Source organism: Sparus aurata, chromosome 21 (genome assembly GCF_900880675.1).
Source record: "Sparus aurata chromosome 21, fSpaAur1.1, whole genome shotgun sequence".
NCBI classification, from domain to species: domain Eukaryota; kingdom Metazoa; phylum Chordata; class Actinopteri; order Spariformes; family Sparidae; genus Sparus; species Sparus aurata.
This window is the reverse complement of record NC_044207.1, coordinates 16225561-16248648: the sequence shown is the minus strand read 5'-3', so window position 1 is coordinate 16248648 and position 23088 is coordinate 16225561. Positions and strand designations below refer to the sequence as shown.

The window sequence follows — 23088 nt, the reverse complement described above, 5'->3', positions numbered from 1 at the left end:
TGACGGGTCAGACTAAGATCGGTTCACTCGCCCCCAATGACAGTAAGAACAGCAAGGATGTGCACGTCGCCCGGATCGACGTCACCGGGAGGTGTTTTAACCTCTAATCAAGATGTTGTTGATATGAGTTTGTGCTCTTCTTAGTATTCAGCATTTTACAAACAGTCATATTTCACAGCTTGTTATGACTCCTTGGTTCTCCCACAGCGACACTATCCGTGCTCATCAGCCTCGTCCAGATGGCCATATGGGCCGGAGAGGAGCATGAGATCCACACCAGAGAATTCATTAGCAGCCCCATATCACACAGTGCCATCGTCCCTCTTGTTACTTTGAGGTAGCCAATGAAATTCAGGCTTGTGGGCGGCCTGAGGCAATGACACCACTACTTGCGGCGGGAGAACAGTAATTGGACTGTGTGTAAGATAAATCCAGGTTGTGACAAGCCACTCAGCGCAGTGTCGCCTTGGCCCTGATGCAAAGCTATCTCTCAGCCACTTTACTGACCTGCAGCAGCTTTCTTAGCTCTCAGCGGAGGTCAGTGGGGTTGCTTTCAGGAGGGGAAAAGACTTTCAGCTCCAAAGTAGCATCCAGTAGCTTCAAGGAAAGGGACCTTTTTGAGAAATGTATTTAAGAAATACTTCACATATACATTATGAAACTCTTTTATTTGTATGATTGCAGTGCAAATCAGCTAACAATGTGTGGAGCATGATATATAAAGCATGTTAAAGTTTTACTTGGGCAGACACAAAATATTGTTCCTCTTTATTTCCAGCTATACTTATCTAATCTAATTACCTTTTTTTCCCTCAAATTTAAATCATCAAGAGGAATATTTTGTACTGATATCGGAGAACAACATATCATGGCGATGTATGAAACACAGCGGACAAATAAATAATTGAATGCACAGCAATAAATGACTGAAAAGTATAGAAGCGATAGTCTTTTTGGAAAAAAACAACAACAACAACAACAACCAACATGACATTTGTTTACATACAGTATGTCACATAAAATTGAGGTGAGTGTGTTAATGTAAACATTAAAAAAAAAAAAAAAACTGCTTCTAAAGTGCTTAAATATTCTTTAAACATACAATATGTACAAATGTATACAAGCCAATCTCTCTAAGCATAATATATATTTCTTCTCTGCTTATTAGATAAAAAACCAGCTGTTTTTACATCATTACAAATCTAAGTGACAGTCAGACATGGCGTGGAAAGTTTATCTGTGACTGGAAAAATGAACTGTTTCACTTTGGCAGGTAACTGGCCAGGCTCAACTCTACCCTAAAAAGCAGTCTGGCTAAAGTAAAATATTTAAAGTGGCTTTTAAATTGCGGAATGTGAAAAAGTTACCACACCGCCCTGCAGAGTCTCTGTTTCTGTGCATTCACAGGCAGCAGGTTCATGTTTTCCTTTGAATAGGCGAGATCTTGATGTCTTTTCTTCCACCTGCCGTCCGCCTGTGCAACGTGACGTCCTCGTCCTCTCCTGTCTGTAGCTTGGCAAAGTTGACAAACACCTGCACAACAGACAAACTGTTTCAGTACAGACTCAACAGCTTTTTGGACTGAAATGTTCTTTCTTTCAGGTTGATTATACACTAATGAAAACGTGATTGTGAATACAATACTCCAATTCTGCTCCAAATCCTAACCCTGAAGTCCTCCACAGTGGACCTTTAATAAGTTATTGGTTGTTGATGGGATTCACAAATCAGGACAAATTCCCCTCTGGTTTATTTATCAAAGGTTGGCATTCTTTGGTCACTACCCCCTTCTGTCATTGTCTTGGTTCATGTGTACCTGGTCCAGTGTTGTCTGGGAAACGGAGTAGTCTTCCATGCTGAGCCTCTCTTTATTGGCCACCACCAGCTGAAATATCCTGGCGAGGGAGGAGGAGGCGATCTCGTACTGCAGCGTGTTGTAGTGCTTCTCCCTCTGAACACAGCCGGGGAAGGAGCTCTCCATGAAACTCTCAACGGGCTCCAGATCCGGGGACAAGCCTGCCTTAGCTGCCTTGATTTTCATAGTCACCACGTAACCGTCACCAAATCTGCATCGAGGAAACACAGCATGAAGATATGAGACGTGACCATAATCTTGATATTGAATGTGATTTCTACTATAGTTTATATCAACATACACTACTTGTACTACATTGAAATCATCATTTTATTTTGCAGAGGTTTCTTCAATGTGGAACATAAATTAAAAACAATTTCGTCACGTAGTTGTTGTACAACAGATACCAAGAGGAGCAGTAAGAAAACAAACTCTGGTGACCTTTTTTCTAGAACCTGATACCCAATGGTTTCTCCCCTGTGTTTCAAAAACAAGTGAAAAAACTGTTTTCCCAGAACAATAGTCTGAATTAAAAAAAAAAAAAAAAAAAAAATATATATATATATATATATATATATATATATATATATATATATATATATATAATGCTACTGCTGAAAATGTCCATGAAATACTACTTTAAGGTTTCTGATTGTGTCTTATATTTAGAGGAGTTAAAACAATGTACTTGCACTTTATACAAGTATTTGCAGTGTACTGCTTTTTTTTATTTAAATGAAATAAAAATAGAAAAAAACTGATGGAGATTTTCATATAAAAGCTATTCTGTACCGGCTTTAGTGCAATGATAAAATCACTGAGGGGGTGAGAACTGAATTCAATACTGATCTTTATCATGGTTTGCAATGTTTTTATTATTGTAAAAACAACCTTGACTTTTATTAAACTGTATTCAAGACACACAGCAAGTTTATATCGCAGGTGTTTTTTCTTCAAACTATGAAAACGAAGAGTCTCCAGACAATTTTGACCGTCAATGCATGCTGGGAAGTCTGTTTAAGATGACTGAACTCGGAAAATACAGGAAACCCCTTACTTGTATTTGAGATGCTGAATGGTACCCAGACACTTGAAGGTCCCGTTGACCATGATGGCCAGCCGAGTGCAGAGGGCCTCACACTCCTCCATACTGGTGGAACACAAGCATAATCAATCTCTATTTTTACTGCTGCTGTTTCATGTCTATGATCCATAAATAATCATATCATAGATCTCTGTGGTGAAATCAACCAAATGCTACTCTGGTCCTGATTTCATCGAGAGTCGCTGGCGGCAGAGTTAACTGTGTTTGGTCAGCTGCTGCAGCAGATGTGTGCCTCAGATTAATTTCATTATTAGATGTCGAACCTGTGTGAAGTGAGCACCACGGCCCTGCCGTCCTGAATGACACTCATGATGGCGTTCCACAGGAAGCGTCGAGAGTGGGGGTCCATCCCCGTCGTGGGCTCGTCCTAAGCACACACACAGCCACAAAAACAAACAAACTTGACTCTCTGAGCACATAATTCCATATGAACGGAGACCAAATCCTTATCTCTATCAGCATATGGCAAAGATCTCAGATTTATGCCAATTTGAATTGAACTGCGGAGTTTTCCTGCCAGTGTATAAAACATTCGAGGCCAGGCTTGACTGAACCCATATGGCTTCCCATCTGGATCCATAGACCATTTCATTGATAAATCCCTGCATAAAACCCAAAAACCCAAACAATGGGCTCTCGAGCTCCTCGTCATTGGCTAACTCACAAGCAGCACCAGCGCTGGGCAACCAATCATTGCAATGGCTGTGGAGAGTTTGCGCTTGTTGCCTCCGCTGTAGGTCCCTGCACAGCGGCCGGCATATTCTGTCAGACCAAGCTTCTGGATGCCCCACTCTGCCACCTACAGGGAGAAGGGAAACACTGAAATTACATTTCTAGGACGAGCAACCTGCATTGTTTAACTGAGCCCTTTGTCACAATTTCACAGCATCATTAAAAGGACACACATCAGGAGTAAAGGCACAATGTCCAAAACTAAACCAAAATCAACCAAATGCAGTGCTGAGCCAAACAATAGTTGCATTTAGACAGCAAAATGAAACATCCTTAGAGGGAGGATGCAAAGCAGCCGAGTCCGACTCACTCTGGGAATCTCTGACTCAGGTACCCCCCTGAGACGAGCGTACAGGTACAGATGCTCCCTGCCAGTCAGGAGCTCGTCGATGGCATCAAACTGAGGACAGTAGCCCATGTTCTGGTGCACGTCCAGAATCTCATTCAGGATGCTACAAAACAAGACACAAACAGACAACACAGAAAATAATGAATTAAAACAATAGCTGATTCCTCTTAATGGAATTATGTAAAAAATGAACAAATATTATTATTATTATTATCATTATCATTTCTGATTCTGATACATTTAAGTTTGAGTTTAAGTTGCATTTTTTATTACTGTATTATGTTCTGTATTTTTCCTTTGTTTGTGAAATATACGATTTTATGACTTTAAACTCTTTAGGCTTCAAATTGTCTTTCAAATGAAAGAATCTGAGAAAGAATAATGACTCTTTTGTAGGATTTGCTCATGTATCACATCCACACTGAGGCCAGGACCTGTGGGGGAGGGGTCATGAGGGCTTATTGCTTTATTTTAAGTTTGAGAACAACTGCAATAGATGGTTGGTAGAAATAACTGTTAGCCCAGACTCTCATTAATCTGGGATTTGATGGAGTTTCAGTGTTCATAAATGGTGCAAATGCAGTTTTGATGGGCTCATTCACCCTGACAAGAATTCTGAGTGGGCATGTCCATTTTGTTGGCATGGAAATCAGATGTTTAAAAGACAAAATATCACTTTGGGGTGATGCTCCACAACAAACATTCATTTGAGACTTCAACCGTCGATTGATCAAGCCTCTTTCCTATGTTTTTTTCGTATTTCCTTTACCACATGGGTTGGTTTTATAGCCAGATAGTGTCATCAAACAGAATTATGTTACATTGACCTTCCCGCGTTTAAACTTTCTAACTCACTGGACTGTTTCTGGTCCTCTCCCATCTGGAACTGTGCGCAGGACAAACAGGAAGCATTTCACAAATAGCATCTGATCCAGCCCCCGAAAACAGAGTTTGTGTTCTATCGACCATGTAGGGACGCTTTTGACCGATCTTTATATACCTGTAACCGGCCACGGTCGCCTCCCCGGAGCTGACATCAGTGTCACCAGTCAGCATTTTGAAGGTCGTTGTCTTTCCAGCTCCGTTAACTCCCAAAAGACCAAAACACTGGCAGGAGAAAAGAGGACAAATCAGACCTTTTGAGGACACATGCTGCTGAAATGCACTTTATGGAAAACAAGTTCATATAAAATCTATTTGGCTTCATGAATTGAGGAACGTCCTTGTATATGGATGCATTAACAAAGGAAATTTAACAGAAAAATAACAAACACACCCGGAAAAAAAATAAATAAATAAATAAACTTCATCATCTGACTGCCGGCGGTGAAGGACAACAATATTATCTACAACAGTCTGCAGCCCCTTCCACGCTAGACTTACTCAAGCAAACACCAGGAGAGAAAAACTTGAGTTGTACAAAGAAAAGAGACGGCAGCAGCTCACGCTGTAAATGAACTCAGTGACTTTACCTCTCCTGCAGGGACACCGACACAAATCCGGTCCACAGCTGCCCTCTTCCTGCCCACATACGTCTGTGCAGAGAAGGCAAGGAAACAATATTCCATTAGCGTCATACATTTTTTAAAGAATAGCAAAAATTAGAGGTAAAAAAGAAAAACAACAAAATATGCCAGAACCCTTTTTTTCTGCAGCATTAACCTATCTGCATAAACTCTCTTAAACCTGCTATTGTTTGTTCTGCACCGCAAATATGCTTTAATTTTTCCATATTGTACAGTTAGAGATTACTGAGAGAATTCTTGAATTTGTACAGACGACAATGCATGGAAATTATTTAGACTGTTATTAACATCCAAAAAATATGAACATAAAACACCCAGGTTCTCAGGTACCACAGGTTTTAGTCCAGTTTGACTTAAACTGCCTGCAGCTATAAAGAAATGATCATTTATTTCCATTATCTGTTTCTTTATAAGCTGTTAGAGACCGTAAAAAAAATTACTGAGGTGGCAATGGGAGTCAAATAAAATGTGTGTCTGTTAAGTTTTATATCATATCAGAACAACATCAGAAAAACATTTTTGTCAAACGTCCATCTGTCGTTTGATAAGGAGCTTCTGATCAATGATGCCTATAACAGCCACCGACTGAGTGAAGTGACCCACCTACCCACGGATTTGATGCTGACGGACTTTTCCACCCCCGAATGAATAATACAAGAAATATGATTCACAGAAGAAATTCAAAAAGCAAAAACAAACGCTCCTCCCTGCCCTCCTTCAAGCAAAATTTCACTCTTTTCTGACCCTTTATTTTAGAAGTCATGACGTTCATGTAACTTTTTATAGGTTGATTAATTTCTGCCTAAGAAAAGAGACGTAGGCCTGTAAGGAACGTGTCATTTTGTCTACATTGTTGTGTCCTGTTGTTTTTTTTTTTAATTATTATTTCTTCTCAGTTATTTGCCTGAGGAAAACCTGTAGTTTATTGCTTTCTATTTTTTTTTTTATAACACCAAATCCATGGAGGTTTCATGGAAATGCCTCAACATATTCCTTCTTCCTTTTTCCATGACTATTCATTCAACATTATAGTTGGAGTCAGTCATGTTTACCTTAGCGAGGTCTCTGATCTGCAGGATGTCAGACTTGCTCCCTCCGTCATAGATTCTCCGCCTCTCTGCCGCCACGTCGTCATCCTCATCCTGTCTTGAAGTCTGCTTGTAATCTGATAACCTGAAGCGAGCAAGAAATCATCTGTGTAGAAGCAGCTGGTACAACAGTGCTGCACTTTATCTGTTACAGCGCAAATATGAGCTCTGACCCTGTGTGGAAGTATTTCCCTGATCAAGTCAGGGCTCTGGTGAAAAGAGGAAAATATTGTGTGAATGTAAACTCTTACACTGAGCAGTTCCTTACCAGTGGTCTAAGAAGAACCGGTACTGAATCAGAAGATTGAAAATAAAGTAGACCAAGCCTTCTACTGCCATGAAAGCAATGTTTTTCCCCACAAAGTCCCACCGGAAAGGGTCCTGTATGTACTCTTCACCTGAAAGCAGAGAGGAAGTCTGTACTGAGAATAAACCCTTTGTTCAGTCAGAACAAAGTCAGTGTTTTCAACTGGCAACAAGCAAAATATAAGGTATAAATCTGTAGTATGTTAAACAGCATTTTCATAATGATGGAAACATAAGAGCTTACCAAATCTGGCGTAAACATCAGTAACAGCCTGGTTCATGGCCATGTCTATCAGCCCTCGCCCCAGGCAGAAGTGAGGGAGCACCAGCAGGCCTTTCTTCAGCCACTCATTAAACATCAGCAGAGACTAGCAACACACACACACACACACACACACACATACACACATATTCAATTCACATTTCAGTTGAGGGCTGAATGAATAGAGCACTTCATCATACAGTACCCAACATGCACATTAAAATAATAAACTAAATTAAAGTAGAATCATTTCTAAATATTTTGAGCCTCTGTATCATCAACTAAGCTCTGTGTTCGCCACACGTCAAGCATACTGTTGTTGTTTTACTCATTATCATTTAAATGTAAAGACTGGACGAAAACATAAATTTAACTCGAAGCAGAAAACGTGTGCAGTACATGGCTCGTCTGACTTTAAAGGTGCAATATGTAAGAGTTTTAGGTAAAAACATGTAAAAAATAAACTAAAAATATCAATCAAATGTGCATTTGTGTTGCAAAGATATATACTGAAGTTAGCATGCTAACAAGTTTACTATTTTTACAGACGCTTCTTCTATGCTTCAGTTTATTTCTCTTGATTTGGGAAAAAAAGATGTGAATCGTATATACAAAGTTAAACTTTCTTTAAAGTTAAACCTCAGTTGTACAGTAATCACTCTCCAGCTTGGTCTGCAATTATATACAGTTATGTGTGTCATAACGGATGGCTTGTCTGCTGCAAACCAGATCCACCTGCGGGAGCAAGTAAAGCATCCTGAACCTGTCTCTGCCAAAACCTAAATACTGAGTCTTTTTCCCACCGTTGCACACATAATCTTCAAGAAAAACGATTTTTAAGTTGTCTGTAAAAACTCAGACAAATAATCACAGGAGTGCATAATGATTCACTGTTGGTGACAAAGTTCAGACTCTTGGAAATAACCTCACAAAAATATTGCAGCGGCGTTTCTCTCATGAGACACCTGTTACGCGATTTATCAGTGAGAGCTGAGACGAGGAGTGCAGATGCGCGGTGGAGAGAGGAGCATCTGGCAATAATAACATTTTTCTTTTGACATAGAATGAAGTCACCTGTTACCATGACAGCAGCATCTGTGCCCTTTTGCACCTGCTTCTCTTGAAGGACTCACATCCCACACACCGACCACGGCAGATTTGTTTAAACACTTGACAGAGTGACTGGTGGCAGTTGTCATGGTTGTCTCATCTCGCCAGCCCTTCTGCTCCCCCAGCTGCGCCACAAAGTTAATCAGTCTGTGTCTGTATCTACCGTATAGCTTTTTGCTGTATACATAAGCTTTGGTTAAGTTTCACCGCTCTCCTAAAACCTGATTCCAGGTGCAGCATGCAGCTGTTTCCAGCTTTAAAAAGCTCTGATAAACCCACTGTGTGCTGCCTCCTCAGCACCAAACAGATGACAGACACAGTTAGCAGCTATAGCTGGCAAACATATTGATATATTCAGCCACTAAAGAGCCAGACATGTTCCTCGGGAGTTGTTCAAGACCCACGAGAGGCTAAAGAAGAGTGAATATTGGACTCAGCCACCCAGAAACAAGACTCTAAATGAATGCTCATTTTGTGTCTGCTGGATGTACAAATAAACACTTATTTATGTTTACAGCTTGTTCTACAAACTCCAAGCTTTCAAAAACTGACCTCAATGTATCTGCCTCTTATGACAGAGCTGCATTTGTTGAATTAAAGAATAATCAATAGAAATCAATAGTTTTAAGTGTGTGTTGAGTTTTTCTCTTGCAATAAATAACAATCCACATGCACTCACCCGATTGTTTTCAAACAGCTCCAGGATGAAGGTGATGGCGCTGCTGTTGATGCCTATGAACAGGTTGATGCAGGACAGCGACACGTATGCAGTGCTGGGGATGTTGAATATGTAGGACATGGGATACATCATGGGCGTCACCGACCACCTTCAAGACAGCCGAGTCAGAGAGAAGAGCAATGTCTCACAAACAATTCCAGTCAGGGTTTTTTTTTTTTTTTACGGATTAAATGACAGAAAGCCTCACCCGTATAACAGAAGCAGGGCTATCAGTGCCGGCAGGTTGGAAGGTGACGTGTAACACTTTTTGTCGAAAGCCATGAAAATGCCGACCACCATTGCGGTGCTGAGGCAGTAGTTAACCTTGGAGGGAAATAAAGCAATCACGTGAGAAATTATCAGAAAGAGAAACGATGATTATACAGTAACAACCTCTGTGTCCAACCCTGCTGGACTGACCATGTCCCAGAAGAAGTTGGCCACCCAGTACACTAAAGGGCTGACCCCGCTGACAAACTGCAGGTGCTTGGCCTTGGTCACGCGCTCCTGGATGAGGTAGAGGACGAAGCTGGCGGGGATGAAGGACATGGCGAAAATAACACAGATCGCCACCACGGCGTCTACTGAAGTGGTCAACCTGAGGAAGGAAGCAGAACACGTGTTAAAATATCAGTATAAACAGCAGGGTTCATAGCTAGTCAATGTACCTGAAATAAATAAATGAATTGAATTCAATAACACATATAGTATAAACTGTAGTCAGCTGACTGTCAGACAACTGGAATGGGAAATACATTAATTTAATTCAATGTAAATGGACACTGATGATACAGCAAGTTTGTCTTGCCTAAAGTTTGTATTCATGGTTATAAATGTACACTGTGTTAAATGCATAAAAGCAATAAGTACATGTTTTCAACAGGTGCTTTTGGTATGTATGTTATCTTATGTCATGTTATTAAAAACACAAATACAACATATTGAAAACATAGATACACGTAACGGTCACACTCACACTGTGACTTCTGACAGCTGTTCTTTGGTGAGGTTCAGAGGGTGGTTGATGACGGTGATGCCAAACTCAACAGGTTTGGCGGACGGAGGCAGGAGGGCCCGCAGGATGGCGTTATTGGCCACATTCATGAAGGCCACCATGGCGTGCCAGCCTTTGTTGTTGTACCACACCTGACAGAGGAGAGCGCAGTCAATCGAAAATGTTCCCGAACCCTTTGACTTGCTAATCGTGGACCTGATGCACAATATAGGCGGGCTGACCTTCCTTATTGTTACCTCAATGTTTAAACTGAAAGGAAAGCTATTACAGCGAGCACTTAGTCAATGTCTCTGAGATATGAACAGACTTTATAGATTAAATATTCATAATATAGAAGAACAGGAGCTGCAGCGGTATCATTTCTGCCACTTGCTGGGTTTATATCTGTATCCCGCCCACACGTACCTTTATGTTGAATTCGCTCTCCATGTATCGTAAGAAAGGGCCGATCTCTCGCAGTGCGAGCCGAGAGTAGTGACCCTGTGAAAAAACAATACTCATTGTAAGAAACTGACAAAATGGATCTAATAGAGGGCCCTCATGAACAGAAACAAGCAAGTGAGTACCCACCGCTGTGATGTTGAGCATTCGTCCCAGTTGGTGGAAAACACCCTGGATGTCTTTGGGGTTGACGTCCAGGATGGGAAGCTGTCCTCCCACCGACAGACCTCCATATCTGAGGGCGGAGAATACGTACACTCAGTGTCCAACATGATCGACTAAAGAGGGAGTAAAGACTGACAGAAAGAGACTTAGAGCGATAAAGTGCAAATGGTTACCTTTGTTCGTTCACCCAGTATTTGCTCTTCAAACTGTGAAGTGAAATTCAGAATTGAATCAGACAGGAAGGCAGTTATTCAGATGAATAGAGGGTGGTCAAACAAATTATTCATGGCCTGCTGTAGCATTATGAAGCTTGAAGGTCTTTCTGGGCAGAGTTTTGAAGATTTTCAGTAACAAACTTTTCTTTTATTATGATTTTAATATCTTTGAGGTATTTAACACATTTTTTGTGGGATTTTTCTTTGCATCCCTACCTGGTTCTGATGAGGCTGGGGTAGGTTTTAACCAGGTAGTCGGAGATGTTCCTGTCCGTCAGGTCCAGCAGTGTGTCTCCTGTGGCCTCGATTCGTTGGCGAGGCGGCAGGCCACCGGCTCCGGCGGGACAGATGGGCATCATGGTAAGCTTCTTACTGGTGCTACACTGGCAGGAAGGAGAAGGGTTCCTCTGGGTCCAAGCGGGACTCAGCAAGATGTTGCTGACCACGGGAGAGACATCGGGATACTCCCACTCTGATGTGCTGTTACTGCAGGACATTCTGGAGGGAGAGGCAAAATGAATCAGCAAGGAGATTGAATAAGTATGTAAGCACAAAAAGGTCTAGACTGGATCATGTGCAGCAATGGTGAGGGAGAGGTATTCTGATCTTTTATTTAGGTAAAAGTCCTGCATTCAAAATTGGACTTTGGTGGAATCTGACAACTGATGATGATGTGGAATACACTGGAGGTTCAAAATGTCATTTTCAGGCGAGATTAAGATTATCAGGGAAAATGTCTGCAGTTTTACTTGAACGTTTGTAGGTCTGCATGAGTTGAAAACGTTTGAATGCTGCAGGATTTCTGTACCAGTCATTTTGAATTCTGTAAATTCAATAAACATGCACTCGTGTAATGGTCCCATCCTGTCCTCATACTCACCCTAATGGTTCTCCTTCCATGCAGCGAGTCCCCAGGCCTGGTGTTTGCAGTAAGCGCTCCGTGAAGCGCTTCATTTTGGGGTCAAACGGCTGCTCGTTACTAAATTGGGATGAGGAAGTGTAGAGAATAAAATCAGTTAGTGATGTTTTATCTAAAGCTAGTGTCTTGTAGAATTCACAGTGTTTGAGGTCTGACCTAAAGAAGGTGAACTGCTGTCCATACATCCAGGGCGTCAGAGTCAGGCTCGGATACTCTCCGAACGGAGGGACGATCATGGTGAAGATCAGAGCGATGAGGACAAAACTGGCAGGAAGGACAATCTGAAATCCCCCAAAAATACAAGTAAGCAAAAAGTGGTGGAGGAAGTATTCAGATCCTGTTCTCGAGTAAAAGTAATAAATACCAGACTGTGAACATGTGAACTGTACCTGTGCCATGAAGTCCTTCTGGCTTCTGATGGCGTGGTGAAACCTCTTCACCAGCAGCGCATGGAACTGCTTCAGGATCAGAGTGGCCCCTTTCACCTGCCGGGAGCCCTTCCCTGCACTGCTGTCTGATGCACCATGGGTAACCCCGTTAGTCTCCATCACACCATTATGTCCTGCAATCAGCGAGAGAACATGCAGAAAATTACTGCACATGAACGATTGACATTTAGAAAGCAATTGCTAGAGAGCCAGTGGTAAGAAATCTAAACTCATCTGAGCTTTTCCTGGGCAGCAGCTGACAACTAACAGGCAGCATTTAAAGCAGTGTTGTTCTCAAGAACAGCAAGCAACCAGGGGAAGCTTTCTAAGTAAAGACTAGGAACATCGGCATAATAGCTGCTTTGTTTTTAAATCTACAAGCGGAGCTCTTGCTCCAGATTACAGATCGCTTAAACTGCTTGGAGCTTCCACAGGTATTGTCATTAAACTGATGACAAAAAGTATTTTAATGTCCAAATTACAGCAGAGCTTCTCAGGGTACCTGCTTAAGAAGCCAAAAAAGGTCTGTACCCTTCAGCCCACAATTTCTATCAGTCATTAATAATGAAAGGGGAAGCAATGAAGTAAACAAGATCCCAGATAGATTATAGTGAAATAAAGGTCTCAAACTGTTTTTGTTGTAGTTTATTTGCCTAATAAAGCAGTCCACCCACAATTTGAGAACCGCTGCTTTTGATAAGATCCCAGTTGCCCGCATGTGATGTGATTTCCTACAAACTTAGTCAAACGAACTGACATAGAAAAACAAAAAAAAAAGCGTCAATTGTCAGAAATCTTTTGCCTCTCAAGACTCTGACCTTCATCACCGACTTTGTCGCATTGTCTCCGCTGTAACATCCACTGTTCTAGAGGTGGGAACACACAGGTGAGACACAGACTAAAGGGGTTAAAACTGACACGGGATGCATCGCCATCAAGTTCACAAGTGTTGGAGATAGGAAAGTGACACAGCAAGAGCAGCATAATAAAAACAGGTGTGAGGTAAATTGATTAACAACACGGCAGAAAGACAGACGGGGCAACGGGTCAGAAACTCAATTCCAGGGAAAGGCCATGTGGAATATCAGCGGTGGTATTTACCAGGAGTGGTGGCATTATTCGCTGCTTCGCCGTCCGCAGTGACCTTTATGAATATCTGGAGAGAGAAAAAGAAGAACTTCCAGGCATTAAACATATAAGTCCTTCCTTTAAGTCTAGAAGTTACATGAAGTTTCACTTGGCTTTATTAACTAAAAAACATAATTAGAAGTAGACAGGGGAGATTCTGTCATCACTTACAGACTTATGGACTTATCAATAATATTGTCTCTAAATGAGTCAAAAAAAGTCAAACTTTTCTTAAACTACTGCAAAAATCTGACTTTTTGTTTGTTTGTTTGTTTCCAATACTATCAATATACTGGCACAAATTCATAGGAAATGTGTCTATTTGTTTAGAATAGTCCACCTACACATCTTGATCAGCTTCACTGGCTGACAGTGGAAAAACAAAAGAATCCTGCATACTCTATGCTTTGAAAGTTTGCAAAGCTTAATAAATGAAAAGCCATAAAATAGCCAAAAATCTGATACGTTCTGGAAGCTCTTATTTACCATATCCTTTCATGGAGTGTAAATGCAGCATTAAACCCCCGACACATGTCACTGCTGATGTCAGATGATGTCCCTACCTCCTCTAGTGACGTATCAGAGATGCCGAAGCTGCTGAGGCCCATGTCGGCGAGCGTCTCCTCCAGCTCCCTGAACAGGCTGGCGTATGCTCGGTGTTTGAAGCCCTTATTGGGCAGCAGGTAGGTTAGCTCCTGGCCGATCGTCTCAATCAGCTTGGCTTCGGGGACGTGGTGGTGGATGAGGCTGGTGATGCTGTCGATATCCCCTGAGAGGAGAGCAGAAAATCATCACTTATGGAGAGTTAAAGCGTTCCTACAAATAGCAGAAACCGAGTATAGGACAAAGGGAAGGGAAACCACTCATCGTGTCTGAAATGTGAAATGATTAAGAAGTAAGAATTTAGTAAATTTAGTAAATTTTTGTTATGTTTTTTTTGTTGTTGTTTTTTCTTCCTCTTTGTATTACTGATACTTTGGGTTATTTCATGGATTGCACAGGATAGGCAAAAATAAGCCTTGGCTTCAGCCTATTCCTTTTTCGGTTTGTTTAATATTTTTTTTGTGAGAAAATGTTGAGTGGAAGTCTGTATGATAATATTTGCCAGTTGACTGCACATAATTTAAGTATTTTATATTGTAACCGAAATAAAACTATTCATTCATTCATTCATTCAAAAACAAAAAACAAACACTATCATAGTAAAAGTTCTGCCTGAATCTTTGCATCTCAAGTGTCCTCAGGTGGAATGAGGAGGAGAACTTAACAGATGGACCAGTCATGATAATATCAACCAGCACACACAAACACAACCCAACAGCTCACACACACACACACTAAAGTGTGTACTACTGTTCTGTAAAGGGTGATCAAGGGTCACAAGAGGAGAACACGTGCACACAAACACAGCAGGAGCAGCTCATGTGTATGCAGCTACAGTAAAACAAAATAATATACACTTACCCTCCAGAACTCTGTCTAGATGCTGCAGCTGGTTCTGAGACTGGTCTTTGTATTTGGTGCAGATGGAGCAGGAACAGGAGCAGTCGGAGGCACAGTCGCAGTCGTTCTACAGGAAACAGAGGAGACGAGGGAACACTTTCACAGTTTGAAAAAATCCTCCCGGAAAAAAAACTGAAAACTTTGCTGGAAGAAAAGCAGGCGCTCTCTTTCGTGTGTCGGTTTGAAAACGGAGGGAAAAAGATAACACACATTATGAGCTGAGGAAAGAGCTCAACCCTCACCTCCTTTTTCCTGACATCCCTAATCCGGCGCACAAGTGTCAAATAGAAACCGACCCCGAAACAGTTCTTGAGGAAGAGGGGGGATCCGCAGCAGTGCAGCTGCCCTTTGGAGATGATGGCGATGCGGTCGCTCAGCAGGTCGGCCTCGTCCATGTGATGAGTGGACAGAATCACTGTCCGGCCTGCGAGGAGGGTCCAACTTTTATTTATATTATAAGTGCTTTCACCGACATCAGAATCCAAGGAACATTTTTAGCACATTGTGGATGAACAAGAGAAGTTATCACAAACTTTTGTGCATCTTTGCCAGCAGACTATTGATTTTATGACTGCAACCTTGGCTTTTGTTGTAGCGGTGTAGCTGAATTTTTCCGTTTGATCAGCTCCCTACTTAATTCAAGCACCTCGGGAGAGCTGTAGTGCTGCCATGGATTTGGTTTCATTCTTGAGTGTATTCACTGTAGCAGTAAAAAGGACCTGGAGGGCTAAAACATGGATCTTAATGTGCTAAATGAGACATTTTTACCAGCTCTGTATTTCAGTAGGAGGTCCCAGATGGATCGCCTGGAATAGGGGTCCACTCCAGATGTGGGCTCGTCCAGGATCACGACCTTTGACCCGCCAACAAACGCCATGGCAACTGATAGTTTCCTCTGCATACCACCTGTAGGGCGTGCGAGAGTCAGCTGATCAGAGCAGAGACAACGACGTAGGAGTTAATTAAATTCTCTGCGGAACAAGTGGTCGACCTGAGAGGTTCTGCGCCTCGTCGTCTCTCTTGTGTGGCAGCCCGAGGTCCACAAGCATGTCCTCGACCTCCCTCTCCGCCTCCGCCTGAGTGCGACCCTTCAGCAGCGAGTAGAACAGGATGTGCTCCTCCACCGTGAGACTGGAACAAGAGCAGGGCAGCAGTCATGAAGAAGTTTACTGAGGCGGAGTGTGAAATCGTTGTTTTGACAGTTGTTTGCCTGTGTGGACGCTGAAGTAAATCAGTCCATCTGGTTTTCAGCAACTGCTATCAAAGTCCTGTCGGCAAAATTGGTAATGTAACTCACTGTTTGAAGAGGATGTTGTACTGAGGGCACATCCCCATGGAGGAGCGGATAATGTCCATGTCAGTCTTAATGTCTCTTCCATAAATGTAGGCTGTGCCAGATGTAGGAGGGAACAGGCCAGTCAGGATGGACCTGGAGCAGAACAACATACAATACCATCACACAGGAGATGCCGACTCTGTGCTGCGATCTCATAAAGGATCCACAGGAAGGGTAATCTTAAAGTCTATGAAAAAGGCTATTAAAATGCGTTTCAGTGGAAAAAAAAGCCTGATTAAAAGCCAATATAATTCAATTTGGAAAACTACTGCAGGGGGGATCCTCACCTGCAGAGAGGATGTTTTTTGATAGACATACAAAGCAGCCTGCATGAAACTATGACCTTCTTAAAAATGAAAAAATTTGAGACGGAGGCTTTTACTTGACTCCACTTCATAATCACAGGGATTTTGTGACCAGCTCACATTGTGGTGGTTTTTCCGGCCCCGTTGTGCCCCAAGAAGGACGTGATCTGGCCCTCGTAGAAATTGATGTTGAGACAGTTGACAGCCGGACGAGAGCTCCCGTCAAACACCTTCACCAGGTCCTCGATCTGCACCCCCAGCACCAGGCCCAGCGGGTCGTCCTCGTAGAACAACTGACCTGCACGAGAAAGGGACGTTAATGCTACTAAACATTATACTTTTTATCAACCTTGACAACATGTGAGTGTTCATTCCAGATCCAACATCCAGACGCAAAACCATTTGTTCACTGTTAATATATGCCTGATAAATGATTTATTAACCTCAACAAGGTATTTATTTTTTTTTAGACCCAGTACAGCACAGTTCACTGCTAATAAATGCATTATAAAGTATGAATAATCATACAAAGCAACAAACCACAAATAATATAAAAGTCAAATTAGTCAAATTCAATACATTTGATTGTGATGCTAAAAAGTATAAAGAAATGTCCTTATAAGCACTCAACTGTTAACACGTGCTTCTACATGTCTTATAATCTAACAATAAACATGGTTATGATGCTACTATGAACACTAATATTGTCTTATTAACACACAGTAATGTTAAAAGGCATCTGAAAAGGGCATTATTTCCTATTACTCAAGGCTTATTACAAGGACCTTGATAGAAACTGATCACACTGTGGATCGCACAACAGATTTGCTCTTAATATAACGGTTAAGAAGAAAAAAAACCATAATGCATTAATCTATGGGGTATTTCACACTCTTAGAACACCACATGCCAAATATTAAGTGTGCCGTTTGAGAGAGACTTCCTTTTACTTTGAAACACGTATCAGACCCAACAGCAGACATTTGCAACAATACAGTGTAAATGTAACAGTAGAATTCCCTGCTCTCTTTCTGTCTTACACATCCAGGTGTGGTGTGTTACCCTTCCTGTCCACCAGATGTACTCAGTGCGCTCCTTGCATGCAGTTTTGCAGACTCTATCTGCAGTCAGCCCTTCATACAGTCCATGCTGTCTCCAGGGCTTCTCTTCAGTATTTGTGTCCTCACCTTCCATCCCCGAGTCCTGAGCCTCCTCCTGCTGGTTCGGACTCTCATGGTGTCGTGTCAGCAGCTCCCTCTCCCTCTCCAGACGATCCCTCTTGCTTTGGTGCTTGCAGGCTTTCTTGCTGCCTGAGCCGTTACAGGTGTACATCTCCGGCTCGTGGCTGCTCTCCACGTCCTTCTGCGCGTTGTCTGGCTCAGGCATCTCGTGATCTGGAGAAAGATGATCATCATAAATCTAAGGTTGTAAGGTGATGTCATTTTTATTTTCCAAGGAAGGTTGACAGAAAGGTTACTCTTTCTTATTTCAAACATTTAGTTGGACCTGGTTTCAGAGCCTACTGAAATGTCTTCTACCGAGATGCTGGATTCAGTTCCTGCTTCACGAGTTCTGGACTGAGCAAAGTGGAAAAACTTTGTGCGGGGTCTCGACTCATTTTATACCTTACACTGGCCTTTCCAATACCAAAACAACATTCCAGTGGGAATCAAAAGCCCGTCCTGGAAGCAATCAGTTATGAGACAAACAACAAGTACAGGCATTCACTTCTCCCACAAACCTCCAGTCACCGGGCTGTACATTAATTTTTTTAATGAATTGGTTCTTCAACCTTTATTTTAGCTCAGACATACATTGAGATAGAGACCTCATTTACAATATAGCCAAGCCTCCTAGGCTTAAAAAAAAACACACAAAAAAAAAAACAAGGATCAAATTAGCAAAATAATAAAACATGGAGAATAAATCAAATAACCAAAATTTAAGACAAATAAATCAATTAAAACAAGAGCAGCTGGATGTGGAGAGAGTAATTCAAGGTTGCAGATGCACAACACAAAACATTTTTTAATTTTCCGCTTATTTCCTTGAACTAATATTGATGACTCACTGAAGAAGGAGAGGAGGAGGAGGAGGAGAAGGGTGAATATGGATGCGTTCCGAAAACTGATTGAGAAACCACATTAAACCCTCTATCAAAGGCCGTGTCTCACGCAAACTACTGGCTACACCGCTACTCTGCTCCCCACGACTACAGGAGGTACTGCTCCGTTGGTCCGTATCTCTAAGCTTTCAAGAAATGTGTTGAAATGCGGACAAAATGAACACAGAGTACGGACAAAAGCCTCAGTCTGTATCCATATCTGTATGCAACGCTGAGTATAAATTAGTCATTACAGTGAGAGGGGGACGGCCAGCCTTGGCCCTACAGCTCACAATGAAGAGTATCATAATCATCACAAGTCATACATTTTAATGCAGAGTGATAAACAGCATCCAGAGGCTTCACAGTCGCAGCTGAAGCATGCATATAAAATGTCACCATAATCAGCGACTGATTAGAGAGCTGCCTCAATAAGTGCCTTTCTACAACGCAGAGGGAAAAAATTAGATTCCAACAGAAGAGGCCGTTTTTTGCCTTGATATGCTCACCAAATTATGAAGCACGTCAGAGATTTTAGAGTCAGTGATACTAACCTTGGGCAGCCCTGTCTGTGTATGAGCGAGCAGGAGTTTGCCAGTATGAGGGCTCCAATGGGAAGTAGAACCGTCGACCGATGCCATACTGTCCTGTGAGGGAGACATTTGACATTAGTTCTCAGTTCAGTAAACCTGAGGCACCTGTGTAAAGTTAACCGCACAGTGTATCAGCAGTCCAACCTGGGAAGACATTATCCAGGTACCAGGCCAGGACGCCATACAGGATGGCATCGAACACCATCATGAAGATGGAGGTGAGAAAGGAGTAGGTGTCTTTCTCTAACGGGCTCGTCTGGATGTTGTCCCACTGCAGACCCAAGCCCTGCTCCTCATACCGGGACAGGTACTCCGTCCCGAAGCCGAAGGCCACCTGAGACAACAGGCTCTACAGAAGCGGGGGGGGGGGGGGGGGGGGGGGGGGACAAGTGGTGCAGAATAATCACAAAAAGAAATCTCACTGCCAAATTGAGAGAATTTAGAGTGAGAGACAATGTTTGATAATTATGTTTTATGATGTCTGGATTGGATAAAAACTCCCTAAACTCACCATGCCCATCCTTGAACAGCATATATGCATTTTTAATATTGGTTACACAAAAGATTCACATACAGCAGCCATCTTCATGCCCTTGGTGATGCGATCCTGCCAGGCGAAGCAGAGAACATGCGGCAGATAGAGGGTGAAGTAGATGATGCCGCTGCAGGCGGCTGCCAGGTTGGCCTTGTTGAAGAACACGCTCATCAGGAAACACTGCATGATGGTGGCGATGGTGAAAGTCAGCAGGAATAAGAAGACGAGGATGGGGTTGCTGTAATTCAGCACTTTTCCTCCCTGAGAGAAAAAAAGACAGATATTCATATGGTGTGTGATTATATGGAGGTATTCACGTACACAGACACAGAGCCAGTGCAACCAGTGGCTGAACAGGACACATAAAAAAAAAAATCTCTTTTTAAAATCCTCCACAAGAGGGCACCATTACATGCCATAAAACTTGACCCTCGTCCATCACCATGTCCACCTCATCCATCACTGTCCCACTCACCATGACGATGGAGGTGAGCAGCGCTGTGCTCGCGGTCATCATGACGAAGCTGTCGATGAAACACGTGTACCAGATGACCCCGTTGTCGACCCCCATGGCTTTGAGAGTCTCCTTGAGGCGCAGCTCCTTCTCCAGCACGATGCTCTTCACAGTCATGGACACAGAGTAGATCCAGGCCAGCACCATGAAGAGGGGGAAGCAGCGGTTCAGTGTGATCATGAAGCTGGAGGAGAGGAGAGCAGAGGGGAGGGATGAAGAGGGAGAGGAGGAGGGTGGGTATGGATATGACCCCCAAAAACCAAAGTGAGAAACCTCATGAGGCCCATCTGCTGTTGTTCTCTCAGTAAATGCACATGAACATTAAATTGAATGATTTCAGTTACTGCAGGTCTCTTAGAAAAAGCAGGTTGAAGGAAGGAAACTTAAAGCCGCGATGTGAATTTGAAAATTTCACGCTTCGGTAGCACCCAGTGGTCACATTAAAATATAACAACTTCAATGTAAGGCGCTATCGACCCCACTAACCCAAGAAATCTGACCCGTGACATGTTTACTCACAGGTCATCTACATAGCACGGATATGGCATCTGCTGGATGTAGACCCCGAGCGGCCAGTCGTTGCCCGTGTGAAGCTTGATGATGCCGTGTTCGATCATGTCCTGCAGGTAGGCGAAGCCTCCCCAGATGTACCTCTGGTCCTCCATGGGGTCTGCTCTGGGGCCGGGGTCCCAGTACCTGAGAGGGGACGCGGAGAGTGACAGGGTAACAGCTATTGGTTCTAAAGTGGCCATACGACCAATAATAACAAACAGTTTGTTTAAGTATTTGAAATAATCTCAGTCGCAGTCTGCAGTCAAAACATTGTCATAATAAAAACAATCCCGAGTCTCCAAAGCCACACACAGACCGCTTGTACACTGCTTTTACTTAAGCGGATAAGTCGGAGGCAAAGCCTTCTTACAATCTGATTATTCAATTGTATAGAGGCTGCACTCCCACTGCGTCTATTACAGCCTGTTGGTGCGCTTCAAACAGCAGAAACTACTTGTTCGCCCCTGGAGCTATTGACATACTGTCTGTTTATGAATGGGGGATCAAAGGGAAGGGAAAATGCATGTGAAAGCCTCACATGGGAGCATGAAAGAGCAGGTACCGAGTTAATATGGAACCACTGAGAGACTTTAGAAAACACATTGAGGCCAGCTTGAGAGGTTTTTCTTGTCCTCCTCTGAGGAATGTGACAAATCCATATAAATTGCCTCATTAATATGGCAGTAACAACATGGAAAAATGAAGGAGAGGTAGGTTGTCAGGGTGACTTGGTAGTCCAAACGCTACTGGTTGGATCCTTTTTAACCCCTGTGGGTATGCGTAGCAGTTAGCCGCAATGAATTCCAGTGTAAAGTACCTGTGATTAGCCTTTTTCTTCTGCTAATAAAACGTTTATAGCCTAATTTCTTTTGTGCAATAAATTAGCCTCCAGGGGTGCTTTGGAAACCATGGCCCTTTTAGGACAGGGGAACAGTATGTGCTGCAAAATAAATCTCAGGTCTCAGCTGAAATCACCGTTAACCAGATGAAAAAACATGTTCTGCAAAACAAAATCCACACATTTCTCTGATCTCTCTCTCTCTCATCTCAGGCAATTGCTCAAATTTAATATGGGAAAATATCTGTGGACATCATAGACAGATACGACTTCTGATAAACTGTCAAAAGTAGACCCCGCTGCTACCGACCTGTCCTTGATCTTGTTGGTCCTCTCCACGGCGTCGATGTCCATGCGGATCTTGTACTTGACATGCGGAGGTACGCTCGTGGTCCAGGGATACATGTCCGTAAAGACCACACCAGCCCAAAACTTGTTCTCCTCCAGCAGATACAAGGCCTGATGGGTCATCATGGACTCATCCGTGTAGGCCACAAACTTATCCAGATTGATGCACTAAAAACAGAAGAGAACCGAGTTGTTCGACATCGAACAGTGTTAGTGATACTTGATAGTGTGCTGGCTTCGGTGCAGGTGGAAGCATTTGCTCTATGTGGAAACAGCTGACGAGTGGAGTCTGGTATTAAATGGTCCAGACCCCAAAATGTGTCCGAAACAAACTGCTACAACCCTGATTCCAAAAGAGTTGGGACGCTGTGTAAAACAGAACTGAATGTGATACTTTGCCAGAGCTCTCTAACATATGCTCAGCACAGAGATAACATCTTTGCTGTTTTACCTCATCAACTATTACACTATTACACACGCACACACACACACACACACACACACACACATACACAGACCTGTAGATATATGCTTATTGTGAATTTGTCGAATCATGATTAGGTACGAAGGGGCCATCCTCGAAAAAAGCTCAGTCGTTCACAAGCAACAACTGAGGTTGCTGAGGTTCGCCACCCTGTCAAACACATGATTGTGTGAAGGAGATTACTACATGGGCTCAGGAACACTTTGTAAAACAGTTCATTTGCAAATGATTTGTTTTATTTCTCAATGTTTTACACAGCATCCCAACTTTTGTTGTAATCAGGCTTGTACTACTACCAAAATAAGGACTAAAAATGGGACTGAATTCTGTTAACATACTATTAGTATACATATATAGATCTACTGCGGCCCTGGTGTCACCAGCGGGTCCTTCTGGGTTCGCGGGTGGCTCAGTAAAGGAGACCCTGCTTCTGCTACCATTGTGTTTTATCACCCACTATGTTAATATCCAGTATACAATGGAAAACAGTTGCACAGTCATCAGTTCCAAACCACAAACAAAATCTTCTTATGTCACAGTAACACTAATGTATTTATGCAGCTTTTGTAGAAAATATGGTTACATTCCTCAAACTGGAATGATTAGGTCATGAA

General features: G+C 42.6%; 1 protein-coding gene across 4 annotated transcripts in view; it reads right to left on the bottom strand.

Annotated features, from left to right (window-relative positions):
• Positions 1 to 649: 649 nt before the first annotated feature.
• The window catches only part of LOC115573345 (retinal-specific phospholipid-transporting ATPase ABCA4-like), a 39000-nt gene continuing 16561 nt past the window's right edge, over positions 650 to 23088 (bottom strand). For 3 of the 4 annotated variants that reach the window (XM_030404092.1, XM_030404091.1, XM_030404094.1), the window contains 38 exons: positions 21953 to 22158; positions 20772 to 20948; positions 20214 to 20436; positions 19778 to 19999; positions 19348 to 19552; positions 19165 to 19257; positions 17694 to 17900; positions 16627 to 16804; positions 16163 to 16294; positions 15857 to 15996; positions 15634 to 15771; positions 15108 to 15289; positions 14827 to 14932; positions 13926 to 14131; positions 13336 to 13390; positions 13053 to 13100; positions 12196 to 12368; positions 11963 to 12087; positions 11768 to 11866; positions 11104 to 11385; positions 10846 to 10878; positions 10637 to 10742; positions 10472 to 10546; positions 10028 to 10197; positions 9472 to 9649; positions 9260 to 9375; positions 9013 to 9160; positions 7206 to 7329; positions 6924 to 7053; positions 6620 to 6740; positions 5514 to 5576; positions 5042 to 5148; positions 4003 to 4144; positions 3625 to 3759; positions 3224 to 3327; positions 2913 to 3005; positions 1817 to 2066; positions 650 to 1533 (listed from right to left, as the gene is read on the bottom strand). In XM_030404092.1, the coding sequence (XP_030259952.1) occupies positions 1417 to 1533; positions 1817 to 2066; positions 2913 to 3005; positions 3224 to 3327; positions 3625 to 3759; positions 4003 to 4144; positions 5042 to 5148; positions 5514 to 5576; positions 6620 to 6740; positions 6924 to 7053; positions 7206 to 7329; positions 9013 to 9160; positions 9260 to 9375; positions 9472 to 9649; positions 10028 to 10197; positions 10472 to 10546; positions 10637 to 10742; positions 10846 to 10878; positions 11104 to 11385; positions 11768 to 11866; positions 11963 to 12087; positions 12196 to 12368; positions 13053 to 13100; positions 13336 to 13390; positions 13926 to 14131; positions 14827 to 14932; positions 15108 to 15289; positions 15634 to 15771; positions 15857 to 15996; positions 16163 to 16294; positions 16627 to 16804; positions 17694 to 17900; positions 19165 to 19257; positions 19348 to 19552; positions 19778 to 19999; positions 20214 to 20436; positions 20772 to 20948; positions 21953 to 22158 (5409 nt within the window). In that variant the 3' untranslated portion in view covers positions 650 to 1416. The remainder of the gene's footprint in view (positions 1534 to 1816; positions 2067 to 2912; positions 3006 to 3223; positions 3328 to 3624; positions 3760 to 4002; positions 4145 to 5041; positions 5149 to 5513; positions 5577 to 6619; positions 6741 to 6923; positions 7054 to 7205; positions 7330 to 9012; positions 9161 to 9259; positions 9376 to 9471; positions 9650 to 10027; positions 10198 to 10471; positions 10547 to 10636; positions 10743 to 10845; positions 10879 to 11103; positions 11386 to 11767; positions 11867 to 11962; positions 12088 to 12195; positions 12369 to 13052; positions 13101 to 13335; positions 13391 to 13925; positions 14132 to 14826; positions 14933 to 15107; positions 15290 to 15633; positions 15772 to 15856; positions 15997 to 16162; positions 16295 to 16626; positions 16805 to 17693; positions 17901 to 19164; positions 19258 to 19347; positions 19553 to 19777; positions 20000 to 20213; positions 20437 to 20771; positions 20949 to 21952; positions 22159 to 23088) is intronic. The other variant, XM_030404093.1, reaches the window with a different exon arrangement.